Source organism: Pocillopora damicornis, chromosome 1, assembly GCF_964200805.1.
Source record: "Pocillopora damicornis chromosome 1, jaPocDami1.2, whole genome shotgun sequence".
NCBI lineage: Eukaryota > Metazoa > Cnidaria > Anthozoa > Scleractinia > Pocilloporidae > Pocillopora > Pocillopora damicornis.
In genome coordinates, this window is record NC_142670.1 from 10,705,466 (window position 1) to 10,719,904 (window position 14,439).

Here is a 14,439-nt window from a genome sequence, read left to right on the forward strand (position 1 = left end):
TGAATCACTGAAACGTTTACAAGAAGGGTCCCTTACAATAGCGAATGGATGATGGAAATAACTGCCTGAGGAGAAAACTAACAAAATTATGTAGTTCAATCAATCTAACAGCCTCTCTGTGAGGGTGTGCTAGACATCTTTGATATATCCAAATGTGATTGGCTATCATGTTTCTAGGAAGTTTAACATTAAATTGCTAGTACATCCATCGCAGTCAACAAACTGCTGTTAAGCTTCTCGATTTGCTCAACAGCTACAAAACATCGAAAGGATTTCTTTTTCAGTTGGTTTTTGAGGACATGGGAGTTTTTCTCCACTTGTTCGTTATTTCTGTGGCTCTCTCCCACGGACAAGTTATGTCGTGCCCAGATGGTAGGTTTAAAATCCTGCATTTGTTCGTACGAAACTTTCAGTTTTTTTCTTTTAAAACTTTCAGCCCTGTAGAGGCCTAATTGACAAAAATGGCTACAAAATTCGTTGTCCAATTCAATGCATTGTTATCTTTGATTCATTCAAAAATATTCTCCATTCTTTTCACTACATGCGAAGGTATGTTTGCAAAGTTCTTTTTTAAGTTATGACCGAACAATCTTCGCAATTTCTTAGCTAATGATATGTTTCGTTGCTTATAGTCTTCAGTTATTTTGAAACACCCATATAATAATAAACTCACTCATATAAAAATAAACTAAAGTTTCATCAAGATCATCTAAAATTAATGACAAGATTTTCGCAAGAAAGATCCTCTAAATATAAAAAGCCGCGCACTCAAGGAAAGGCATATTGCTGAATTAACTAGTTGGGGATCAAATGTCTTTCATTCCCTCAGTTTTACATTCTCTTGTGAAATAAGAATATCTTTCTTGGGGAAATAATCATTCGCTGTTGTCATATTTAGCAGACAATTTTTTTTTTTATTCAAGACAACTTTTGTTCGAAAAATTTTTACCTTGAAAATAAAATGCAGACAGGTGTTAAACATAGATCAAAACGTTCTCGTGTAACTTAGAACTCGGAATTCCATGCGTATTTTTCTCGTTATAGCACTCCTGCTGTTTTTCATTGTGTGATATTTGAAGCCTGAAGAATAAGGTTTTCATAGCCAATAAAAACAGGAAGAAAATTGTTTTTATACAGGGAAAGTAATTATGTTTTCAATAATGCAAAAGGAGTACTGAATGCAAATAGCCAGGCGGATTAAAACTTCTCACTTGACAGGTGGCTAACAGATAGAAGTTATGAATGTGTAACGATTCCCATAGTGATATTAATTAACAACTCTTTATTGGGACATTTTCCTAATTCAATTAAATCGATGCACAATGAAGGGAAGGGAAGATCTTAAACTTCATAGCGGTTTGGTAGGGGTCTTTTTAAATATCTATTCAACACGTACACGTTTTATCGAAAACAAGTTTAATTGATACGAATGATGGAAAAATAAAACAGAACAAAAACAAAATAAAGACCACAATGTGAAATTAAGCATGGTTTGTGCTTACCGTGTGTATATCGTAAAGTGGATGCACGAAGGAAGTTTGCAGAGCACGAGAGAAGTGAGTTGGTGGAGGTGAAGCCAGGAGCAATGTTAGCTTCTCGACTGCTTCCTGAATTTCCTGTGTAGATCCATAACACGACATGCACTCGCTAATAGCACGAGCCAATTATTTTATAACATAGATGATAAAGCTTGTGCACAAAGAGAAATTTCTAGTACGATTGAATCGGGTTCAGCCCGTAATCGCTCTCTACGCGAAAACTAACAATAAAAGGCAAGGCGAAAACGGCCCATAAATACTATGAGACCAAAGCTTAATTTAAAGAAAAGCTAAATTTGCTTCTTTGAAGCGGAAAACGAAAGAATTCCCTGCATTTGCGAGACCCGCATAATCAATTCAGCATTTTGGATTCGTTTTTATTATTATTATTATTATTAGAATCAACAGCCAGAATGTGTCGCTGTTTGTTGAAAATTTGAGAATTCTGAAAAATGTAAGTTTTGAATCAATATCTTCAATTCAACAACACTTTTGGGACTTGTCAACTCAAAGAATACTTATTGTTCTGAGAGTTTCCAAAGTCGCAAAGCCTTACTTAAGGCCAGAAAGCTCAGTTTGCTTCTTCACGGCCATAACTCGTACAGCGTTTGGGAATGAAAAACCGTTATCTCCAAAGGTATTTTCGTGGATTGACGGAGCTCAAGAATTTTTTTTTTCTTTTCTTTTTTTTAAACACGTATTATCTAGCATTTTTACTATAATTAATTTTTAGCCTTTAAAGATGTATCTCAATCGAAATGGAACAGAAAAAAAGTCTGAGAGTTTTGAAACCACTCGGAGGGGGCAAACGGGAACTTACCTGCTTAGGTGAATTGTAAACCTGGTGTTATATATGCTCAGCCATGCCTACGTCGAGACACCATGATGGCTCATTAGGAGTTTGGTAGAACTTGCAACTTGAACTTGCGCTTGGTTATAATAGCTTTGATAATAAATCGTGATTTGAAATAATGTACAAAAATTGGAAGTTGATGATTGAAACGTCTTACCTATATCATAACATTAAACATTAATTGCAGTTTTCTGAGGACGAATTTTTCATCGGAGTTTGGGCTCATCAGTGTTGCAGTTCGCAACTTTTGGAGGTCATAAAATCCTCCTCTAGCGATCTTCCAGGCTCGAAAAAACCCTACCCGTTGTTACTATTAATACAACTTGAACTCCGGTAACTTAGTGAATATGTCATAATTATCGTTACGCGTGCATCGAACAGGGAAACTAAAAACACCTGAGACCCACAGGATTGATGACCCATTTTGCTTTTTAACTCTTACTGATTTGAATTTTTAGATCAATGCCGTATATTGGCATTTCCATCCACTTTGTTCTTCGTGGGAGAACGTCTTATCAACCACACCATAGCAAACATCAGTGTGATTGACAGGGATACGTGTGAATATCGTTGCTACTTGGACCACAACTGCATCAGTGTTAACTTTTATTTTGGAGAAAACGGTGCAGAACCACACAACTGTGAACTGAATAACTCAACGAGTAAAGAGTATGATAAAGATCTGGTGAAAGCAGGGAGCTACGTGTACCACGGAACCAAGGTACCAGTCGTTAAATAGAAATTGCACTACTTTCTCTTTCTCAATTCATCATACCTAATATTCATGTCTGGAAAACGCCTTTTATTGATCATTTGGTATTTTTACATAAATCTTAGACAAGTGCTGATGTCGTTACGGATCTTTAGTACAAAAGTACCAAAAAAAAACAAAAGTCCTTTGAGTCTCCTGAGGACACCTAACTCTATTAAGAAAAGCAGGTTTTTTCTTCAAGTCATTTCAGAACGTTGGTCACCGGCCTTGAGCAAATAATTGATCGCTGTTTTTCTTGCAATGAGGAAAGCACAACAATAATAAATGGAATGGCCTTTCGAATGCATTTCTGCAAAAGTTAGTTAAATTCAATTGGGTTTCAGGCTTGAATTGGGTTTAACAATCGAAATAATTAGATACATCTCATGGCTGAAGAGTGAGTACGACCATGGATATAACGATACAGTTGAGCTATGAGCGGGGTTAGTGTGTGCTGTTTTGGGAAAGACAGTTTACTTTATAATAGCCTGTCTAAAAAGACGACCTTTCCCGATTTTTCTGAGTAATGGGAGTGTCTTCACGGGCTTCATTTGAAATTCCTTTCTCCAACAAATTGTTCTCAGGTTCTCGGCGAAATTTCGAAGATGGCTGTCAAGATAGTAGACAGTTACTCCTGACATCCCATCCAGGGGAGCGAAAATTCTTCTTGTCGCCTCATGCTGAAAATGTGGTATATTTAGCTCTCGAAGTTTTGCAATATATCTCATACAGAATTTCTCTTTTAACGCCAGTGACGAGTTTTCTTTTTGTTTGTTTTTTTTTTATTGTTGTTGAAGAATTTTTGCGCTCACGCTCCATGTAAAAACTACGGCACCTGCCAGTCGGGATTTACAAGAAAACGATATCGATGTTTATGTGCGTCTGGATTCACTGGCCACGACTGTGAGGAAGGTGACGCTTAAAATGATAGAAATTAATTTTTCTTTTTATTTTAACACAGTGGTCTATTGCTTCAGAGGGTTCAAGACTTAAAATCGGTTGAACTTGTGACACATATTTAATAAGACCCATTATGGGGGAAAAGAAGTATGGGGGCGCAAATTCAAATTTCATGCTCTTTTTCTCAACTCTGAGTATTGTGTCTTGTTTAGGATGAACAGGATTGAACTTGAACCACCTCCCCTAAGTGCTGCTTTCATTTTCTGTTTCAAAGACTATCCTGCTTCGTTCAAGTTGCAGTCTCACCCCAGCCTATGATAGGCATTCTGCGCCGGGAAAAATGGGGCGAAGAATTTTCCTCTCCGCAGCAGCTCCTCACTCGAAACTGCTGGCAAATAGCGTAACACATCATATAATTTCAATCATCGATGAGTGTGTTCTAAATTTTCACAAGTGTAGCGAGTATGCCAGTTTCACCAATACCGAGGGATCTTACAAGTGCTCTTACAATCCTGAATTCAGCGGGGATGGCGTTAAGGATAATAACTGCTAGATAAATATCAAGAAGTTTATAGAATGCTTAGTCATGCTTACATCCATGCTATGGAACTTTCTAGAACATTCGATTATGTCACGTAGTCATGATGTAATACTACCAAAATAGTTGTGTTGTAAGCTACCGGGATGTTCTAGAATACTTTGTAAATGTTTATATGGACTCATTCGTGTCGTAATAGTAGTTGCTGCTGTCGAGAGTTATCAAGTTACTTTGAAAGATTGTTTATTTTGAGGAACTTTGGAAACAGCTGCGATATAGACTGTAGAGGGCTTAAGTGAGGTTTATTTTTGTACTGTTTTTAGGAACAGCTACTATTAAAAACATCACAAGTTTTGTTAATAAATTAGTTAGTTTGTAGGATTGTGGAGTTCTTTCTGTCGGTCAGATTAATATTGATAACTGCAAAGATACCATCCTGCAAAGCATGATCTTGTTAAACAGAAAAATTACACGTGCATTCCTTACTCCCTAAAAACACCCATTAGCCCCGTGAATAATTCTAGTGGTGACAAAAAAAATCCATATACTTTCGTTATATAGACTCATCCCCTTCTCATAGTTATTCTTTATCGCTATACCTGAAACACAGTCCTTATTTGGTTTCAGACATTGACGAGTGTTCTAAAAACAGCCATAACTGCAGCTACACAACTGCTACTTGCACCAATACCAATGGATCATTCAAGTGCATTTGTAAACCTGGATTCAGTGGTGATGGACACAACTGCACAGGTACTGTACACTATTTAAAGCATGATAATTTTTCATTTCACCACAACAAAACCTACGCAACTGGCCGAAGTAGAGTCATTGTATATACTAACCGTTTATTAGTAAAAACGTGATGATCATATCGTGGAGCCCTCTCTCCCCTTTTCCCAATCAGCTTAGGTGTTCGTTATCATGATCACGAACACGGTGTGTTGATTCTAATTCAGACATCGATGAATGTGCCAACACTACCCACAACTGCAGTAGGGACAATGCCACTTGTACAAACACCGCAGGGTCGTTCCATTGTTCTTGTAATCCTGGATTTATTGGAGATGGACACATCTGCCGAGGTAAAATCTTACACATCACATTTTACGCCACCTAGCCTCTATGACGTTTGCATAAGCGCAGACGTTTGACCATTGTGTTAACATCGTGTATCATTAATTTTGTGTGTACACCATTGGGTTCATTTTAGACATCGGCGAAGGTGCTGAGAATACCTCGAACAGTAGCAATGAAAACGCTATTTGTGAAAATTCCGATGGATCTTCGAAGTGTATATGTAAACCTGGATTCAGTGGGGATGGACACAATTGTACAAGTAATAAATTTTCTTCAGGCCAAATCAGTCATTAATGAAGGCATTACAAATAATGTCCTGTTATAATAATAAAAGAACCCTAAATATCTTGGAAGAAGTTGCGTTTGATGATCCAGATAATACTTTACTCTTTTTATTCCATTAGATATACAATTATCGTCAGTTAAACTTGATCAGCAGGCGTTGTTGTTGTCACGACCAGTTTTTTTTCATCATATTATTTTTCATTTATTTATATATTTTTTTCATTATATTTTTTAAATATCTGTATATTTTTTCATTCTCTCCCTACAATCATGGTGGCACACATCATTGAGTTGATTTCATTGCAGACATTGATGAGTGTGCTCAGGATACCCACAACTGCAGTAGGGACAATGCCACTTGTACAAATACAGAGGGATTGTTCAACTGCTCTTGTGATCCTGGATTCAGCGGGGATGGACACAACTGTGCAGGTGTGAGAATTTTTTAAAGTATGATTGCTTTCCCGTTTCAGCAAGTAACACATACATGGTCTTACCTTCTTGTCCGCAAAAATTTTAAAAGAGCCCTACTCTTTTTGGTTTCTTATAAGACAACATTTGATAAATCTAATTAAGACATTTTTAATTAAGAATTTTTTTGGACTGACTAAGTTGTCTTTACTATAATTTTTCCATTGTATATTGAAGCCTTCTTACTTGTGTGAGATTGGGTACAATCATTTGATTTCATTGCAGACATCGACGAATGCGCTACAAGTACCCATAACTGCAGCAGGGACAATGCCACTTGTACAAATACCAAGGGATCGTTCAACTGCTCTTGTAGTCCTGGATTCACCGGAGATGGACACAACTGTAAAGGTGATGAAAATTATCAAACCATGGTGTTCTGTAGTATCAGCACATAAAACATTCAGATCTGCTTGCACAAAATACGACATACATAATGACCTGAGATTCTAGACAATGGATTAACAGGCGTGACTGTCATCCCCACAATGCAAATTGGAGACCTACCCCAGCCCCAATTCCCCTTCAGCCCGGTTACTCATTATTATAATCATCGTACGTTCTATTGATGTCATTTTAGACATCGATGAATGTGCTAGAGATACCCACAACTGTAGCAGGGACAATGCTACATGCACAAATATCGAGGGATCGTTCAACTGCTCCTGTAAGCAGGGATTCACTGGAAATGGACACAAATGCGAAGGTAGAATTCTCGAAACATCGTATTATCTAACAATCCATTCAATGTGGGAATCTTCTCAAAGCTCTGTCAATTTTTGTCGGCTTGCTTTTTTGCTTGTTTCCACTGACGGATAGCCTGACACACGCTTCATATTTACACAATTATCTTTTCGTTATAAGACAAGGTCAAATTTCTTGGGTTTCTTTGATAGGAACAACGGCTCTGTGATCCTAGTTGTAATTCACTTTTACCCACCGCTTTGCCTGGATTAACTGTCGCAATCATTATCAATTAGGATGAATATAGCCTTGGGGATAGAACCTGTAAGAGAAAGACCTCATTTGTTCCTTAAGGGCGCAAATCGAACGTTTGTTTATTGGACGACTGACTGATTTCGATGTTGATTTGAAAGTTGTCCATCAAATCGAGGTATGTCTCTGGGTAAAAAAAGCTTAACTTTTGGATAGCCTCTGTTAACGTCAAACTTTCTTTAAAAGATCCTAGTCAACCACGCCCCTGTCTTTGTTTACATACGGGCAACTGCGGAGAAAATCGTTGATCTTACATTCAATTGCTGGCCCGTCAACACTTTTGCCAGGTACAAGGAAAGGATTCGCAAAAGGATAAGCGTTCAGCAGCAACCCAAGAACAAATCCGACGCGCTCTACATTTAATGAAAACCTACAAAGCCTCAAAATACGCGTAAAGGGAGTAGAAGATACCTGAAAAAGTTCTGGAAAAACATATATCTGGAGTTAACTGCCCTGGTAGAGAAAGGTCACCCAAAAGCAAAAAAAAATTCACACAGAATAAAATATTGCTTTGCTTAACCAAAGGAACATACTGATGAGGGATTGGCCCCTTATTTAAACCAACGCACTTATTCACAAAGGAAAATCATTACATTATAGCGGAGCTCGCATAGCGTAACCTCATAATTATACAAAATCTCAGTAACCCATCAAGCCGAAAAAATTTGGATCTACGACCGTACGACCGACCATACAAGGTGCTACGTTTAGCATACGCGGCCAGCTGTTCCACGGGCACTATCTTATAATCAGTCCCCTACACGGACACGGAGAGGTTGCGAATGAAAATCCATTAATGTTATCACGCACTTTATCCATAGTAGGGGCTTTAGTTTCGTTGAAGAGACGTGCGGGAAAAAAAATGCGAGCTCTGCCTTTAGGCTTGCCTAAATCTATATATTATCTTGGTTAGAACTAGTCTCTGACAGTAGTTTGAAAACACTTGCGAATGGTAGGAGTGTCACAAGTCGAGCAGGCTTCTCGATACTTTTTAACTGGTCAGTTGCCTCTTGTGACCTGCACCTCGCGCAAGGCATATCCACGCTTTAATGCAGCACAATATCTACAAATTAGTAACTACTTAGACCTTCGATGTCAGGACCAACCTTACTGTCATTCCACAGGTTGAATGTTTTGCGTCTGCTTCGCAGTTTAGGTCTTCCATGTGGAAAAACACGAGATGTCATCGACGCTTCCATTTATAAACCAAAATTCTCAAGAAAATTGCGAGAAACCACTAAAATAACTATCCGGAATAAACTACTGATAATTTCAGAAGACTTTTACGACAATTTAAGATTTCAGCATATTCAAATCGCTCAGATACACTTGGATACTGATAGACCACAATGGAAATTTCACGAATTTAGATGACATAGAAAATGGCGGGCTAATTGCGCAATGAGATCAAGCTCCATACTTATTCCCAATTACGGTTATAGTTACAGTCTATTAAAATCATTTCAGACATCGATGAGTGTGCTGAAGATCTCCGCAGCTGTAACAAGGACAATACCATATGTTCAAATACCGTGGGATCATTCAAATGCTTTTGTGAGCCGGGATTCATAAGGGAAGGACACAGCTGCCGAGGTAAAATCCTATACAACGAACACTGAAAATTAGGAGCATCGGTAGCATTTTAGCTTTGGTCTGCACCTCTCAGTAGTAGCTCTCGAGGCTCCGAGAGAGTTGCATGGCATTCTCCTCGATCTTTCTCTCTCTCCTTTTTCCTGGTAATTCGGTATTGGAATCTTCAGAGACCTAAACTTTGATCATTAGCAATGAAGCTACCTGCCTTTCAAATTTCTAATTTCTGAGATCAAATTCCTCGTTGAAAGTTTAAGAGAATGTCTCTGTAAGAGCGGTCCGGTCGATTTTGCTTGAGACACGGATTTCGCTCGTTTCTCGTGTGTTGTAAGACATTCATGTACCTATACTAAAACCACAATTAGTTTGATCGGATCTCTTTATTTTTCAGAGTTTTACGGAAATTAAATTTCACTCGAGTGAAGGCTTGTCGTGACACTTTTCAAGACTTTAATTTCATACAACTTTGGTGGAAAATTTACAAAAACCTACGGAACTCAGCAAAAAACAAATATCACAGCCATGTATATTAACTCTATCTTATCTATCGAGGCGACTTTCGTAACCATCACGTGTCAATCAAGGAAACAGGAAGACTTGAATGACACCTTATTTGTTCGCCTAAATCACACACGCCAAAACCGATCAAATTTAAGGTAAATTTTTGAAAAAGTGAGGCGTTCTTAACTGATCCAACTAACATAGCTATGTTATGTTACTTCATTCGTACTTCACATTCGAGTCGAAGCTTGGGTGGCACAGGTTATTTCTTGCCGTGGAATCGACGAGGGGAATTCGAACACTAGTTGTAGTGTTTGAATTGTTGGAATAAATGGTCGCATGGGGATGGTAAGTTTAGCGAACAATTTCAAATTTTGCCGCTTCAATTGAAAGTAAAGTTCATTTGAATTGCTTTCGTATGTATTTCTTACGGTTTTAAATCTACCTGCTTGATTTATATCGGTTACGCTTCATGTTGACAAGTCCCTCAAAATGGCGGCCAAACTTGGAGATTGCCGAAAATTAGGTAAGTTCACAGAGTTATAAAGTTCTCGTAAAGGTCGGGCCGCAAAGTTTTTTTCTGTAGTTACCTTTTCTATGGCACCTACTTCCTAGCTATGTTAGTTGGATCAGTTAAGAACGCCTCACTTTTTCAAAAATTTACCTTGAATTTGATCGGTTTTGACGTGTGTGATTTAAGCGAACCGATAAGGTGTCATTCAAGTCTTCCTGTTTCCTTGATTGACACGTGATGGTTACGAAAGTCGCCTCGATAGATAAGATAGAGTTAATATACATGACTGTGATATTTGTTTTTTGCTGAGTTCCGTAGTTTTTTGTAAATTTTCCTCCAAAGTTATATGAAATTAAAGTCTTCAAAAGTGTCACGACAAGCCTTCGCTCGAGTGAAATTTAATTTCCGTAAAACTCTGAAAAATAAACAGATCCGATCAAACTGATTGTGGTTTTAGTATAGGTACATGAATGTCTTACAACACACGAGAAACGAGCGAAATCTGTGTCTCAAGCAAAATCGACCGGACCGCTCTTACAGAGACACTCTCTTAAACGGCTTGAGCTGATGGGTAGCGTACCCACGTGAGCCCGAAATGCGCCTTGAATAGTCAAAAAGTTGAGTGGTAAGAATTTTAACATGTAAGAACTTTCAAGAGGACGAAAAGTATGATAAGGGAACGAACCAAAAGGACCTTAATCAAACAATTAACGCAAAATTGAGGTTACCTTCTATATAACCCTACATTCCATGACGTATTTACAAACCTTGGTGAAAGTGGAAGTCACGGTCCAACAACGTCAAATAGTTCCTACGCAAGTAAGACCAAGTAAGGACCATGATAGACAAGTAACGATTCTCGAAAGTTTTAAATCAATATAAATATGTATCACAGGCCTAAATGGCTTTAGCCGAAAGGGTATAAAAACTGATCATATTCCGTAGAGTACCCTAGAATTACACCATTGCCTTGGTTGGGGGTATACGTTCCCCGATTTTCTCTACCAGCTGGTTTTCAGGGGTTTTCGTGTCCGGCCTTGGTGCGTTTAGTTTCCTTCGATCGTAATTGTGATAAGCTTTAATAGGCGTATTGGTGCTAAATAAACGGCGCATTGGGTTGGCTAGCCAACAAGCAGGGGCATCAACACTTTGTATGCCCGGCTGAGTAATAGAGGCAAAATAGGGCCCGTCCTTGGTGCACAAGATACAGTTTATCTACAAAAATTGAGAACATAAAGACAAAAGTGCAAGGAAAACAATGACAAAAAATAGATTAATAAGGCTGTGTTCTATATTAACGTGTCCTGTGCACGCCTCTTCTACACCGAGAAAGAGCTGCAATTATGGACAGCTGTTTTGTTGTGGTTGGGTGTCATTAGCAAGGTGTCGCAAAGTAGAAAGAAACGCAACAAGCAATGCCACGGCTAAGCAAATGTAAGTCTGGCGATGACACAAGTTGAAATGCAAAAGAAAAATACCGTAACTTAAATAAAGCTACGTGCACAACGTGATTGTTAATCCCGTTTTCTCAGTCAGTACTGTAAGTTACGGAACCTTGTTTTTTATTTCTTTTCCTGCTCGAATTTCTGAACCTCCTCGTGGTTGGGCCATAAATTCGAGAGGAAAAATAAGGTCCGTAGCTTAGTGTACAGACCTCGAATTCGAGGTAAGAGGTACTATCTACATTTGTATTTAAAAAAAAAAAGATGTTACACTTAAAGTAGCAATTACAAGGAAATCGCAAAAGAAAATGCTGCGGCGTACGTAGAATCCGTTAAAAATCTGATTACCAGTACGACGGGCGTGTTGAAAAAATATATCAAAATGGTTATGAATTTGCATTTCTTCCAGCTCTATCATCTTGCGAGGCTTTAGGAGTGGAGGATCCAGACATTATACCTGACGCCCAAATCACTGCGAGTTCCAATTATGATAGCTTTTATCCACACAAAGGACGGCTCAATGGAGACAGCGCTTGGTGTCAGCGGCCTTCTAAAATCCCCGATAGCTATATACAGGTTGATATGGGAGCAAGGCGCGCAGTATGTGGAGTCGCCACACAAAAAACGGCACAAGGAAAGGCACAAGGATCGTTTATAGAAAGCTACACGCTGTCCTTTTCTACTGATGGCACCAGCTGGACTACATATAAAGAAGGAAACGTCGAAAAGGTATTAAACATGATGGACACTTTTTAGTACGCTGTTAATTCTATTTCTTCTTTAAACATTTTCTAGTCTAACGTTTTTTCTATGCGCATGCGCAGGCTGGGGGAAGAATTACCGGTTGGTAAAAATTGATGTAAGAAAAATAAATAACTTTAAGGATAAAGAGTAATTTCGGTTATCTCCAAAATTTGGTGTTTTTCACATTTTTTCATCGAAATAATAACAAATCTTGTCCTCTTCTCCGCTGAAAACATGTAGAGAAGTGTTCCGGTTCCCCTGTGTCCAATAGACGTCATGATTCTGACTACGGAAACACATGTTAGCCGTTACCTTTCCACAATGGAAACAGAGATTTCAGTAAGACTTCTGTCACCGGAATTTTGGTTTTATGTCCAGTGATATTAGCGAAGGGGTTAAATGAGATCTGAATACAGATCTCGATAACAAATTAAATCGGGGGGGGGGGATCTCACCGGAAGTAGCTTACCTGAGAGTAAATTTTCCTTAATGATTAAGAGGTTTCTCCTTTTTTTTTCATTTCAGATCTTTAGAGCGAATTTAGACTATAATACCATTGTAAAACATACACTGAATAACCCAGTCCAAGCGAGATACATTCGATTTTATCCGGTCACCTTTTCTCGGATCCCTTGTATGAGGATCGAAGTGTTCGTGCAAGAAGAAAATCAAGAACAGGGCAATTTTTTTTAGTCTTGTATAGTGGAATGGTTCAAGTGTTGGTGAATGCTTTAAAAAGCCAGACGTGACCTAACTGTGGAAGTATTGAAAAGTTTTCCACCTTTTCCTGCGTAGTTTACGGGCCGTTTCTCGAAGGTTCCGATAACTTAACGGGCCCCCAGTGCTGTTCTGTGCTAATCTTAAAATTCTGATTAAAAAATATTGCCTCGGGTCCGTTAACGGAACTTTCGAGAAACAGACCCCTGGACCCATAGCGAATGTGTGCATGAGATGCAAGTCGCGTGTATCATAGTTACATTTGCTGTTTTATGTTTATTTTTCGTAAACATGAAAATTAATGTTCTTGTCATCTCAAATCAAAGATTTTGAATTTTCTTTAAAAGCTCTCCAGCCAAGCCAGTGATTTATTATGAATTCTGTATAAAAATGTCTTCCCTTGTCGTTAAAAGAAAGATCGAAAAAATAAACGAAAATGGGATGTATTTGCGATAGACACAATTTTAAATTTTTAGGAATTAGAAGCGGTTAAAAAAAGAAACATCTCAAAGGTTTGGACCAATAAGAACCGCCAGAAATTTCCTGTAGATCGACTCAAAAGTTCGGACAAATCAACGAATTTGAAGAGCAACAATTCACTTTCTCATTTAATGCGCTGTTAAGTAGACAGGTGTCACAACAAGTCAAAAAATACAGAAAATGCTCGTCGTATCGGCTCTTTCCCTTCGTTGTTTTGGTAGCCATTTTGGAAATGTAGCCGGGAATTTTTATGGAAGGTACTTCATATGTGATTTATTATAGTGTATATGCAAGTACGCTAGTCATCAAATCAGCAGTCAACTGTTTACAACGTTAGAAAATTTTCTATGCGGAACTCTGCCGAAGGGTGTATAAGCGTGTGTGCGTGGGTCGTGTGAGTAGTTGTGATATTTTCCGCTTGGCAATCACAATTTAAATATTACAACACTGCTACAATATCGGCAATGCATCTCATTACTAAAAGTTACTTAAAGTTTAACCCATGTCTGATTTAGCAAGCGATTGTGAGAGGCAAAAAGTCCGGGATAATCTTCGAATTAGTAGCTCAGCAAAAAAATATCGCAGCCTTGAAGATATTGACGACTCTCAGATTGCCCTGTCGGTTGAAATACCAAATTATCTTCTAAACGAATGGCATGGTAGAGTTAGCAAGAGCGATCCTGGTAGCAAGCGCTCCCAACTACATCACTCTTGATAATGATTTGATTCCTCATCGCTGTGCTTGCTGACCATTCTCTCCACTTGATGTAATTTTTCCCCGGGTTTATATTTCCTTTTGCCTTTAAAATCTATTTCAAAATTCGCTGAAGAAAGATTATTTTTAGAGCAACATAATCTAAGCGATCTTTGTTGTTTTTGCCAACTAACGCCTTCAGACATGCTCCGTAGAACTTTGAGTACACCGCAGGCAAGAAGTATCACGCGAACGAAATGACCCAGATTTCTGGTAATGAACGCGCACGCTGTTGCGCAATTTCGTAGGAGGCCATTTCAACGTTCTGTTAGCGTCAATGAACTG

At 38.4% G+C, this 14,439-nt stretch overlaps 2 protein-coding genes across 2 annotated transcripts in view; both read left to right on the plus strand.

Annotated features, from left to right (window-relative positions):
- LOC149051912 (uncharacterized) overlaps positions 1 to 13,366 on the plus strand; it is a 154,286-nt gene extending 140,920 nt beyond the window's left edge. Inside the window, exons 6-11 of the mRNA XM_089179969.1 lie at positions 5,208 to 5,333; positions 6,252 to 6,377; positions 6,642 to 6,767; positions 6,997 to 7,122; positions 11,869 to 12,188; positions 12,729 to 13,366. Of these exons, the coding sequence (XP_089036095.1) occupies positions 5,208 to 5,333; positions 6,252 to 6,377; positions 6,642 to 6,767; positions 6,997 to 7,122; positions 11,869 to 12,188; positions 12,729 to 12,896 (992 nt within the window). The 3' untranslated portion in view covers positions 12,897 to 13,366. The remainder of the gene's footprint in view (positions 1 to 5,207; positions 5,334 to 6,251; positions 6,378 to 6,641; positions 6,768 to 6,996; positions 7,123 to 11,868; positions 12,189 to 12,728) is intronic.
- LOC149051925 (uncharacterized) lies at positions 176 to 3,130 on the plus strand. The gene is made up of 2 exons (XM_089200141.1): positions 176 to 372; positions 2,850 to 3,130. The coding sequence occupies exons 1-2, from the start codon at positions 300 to 302 to the stop codon at positions 3,128 to 3,130; spliced, it is 354 nt and encodes a 117-aa protein (XP_089056267.1). The 5' UTR covers positions 176 to 299.
- Positions 13,367 to 14,439: the final 1,073 nt, after the last annotated feature.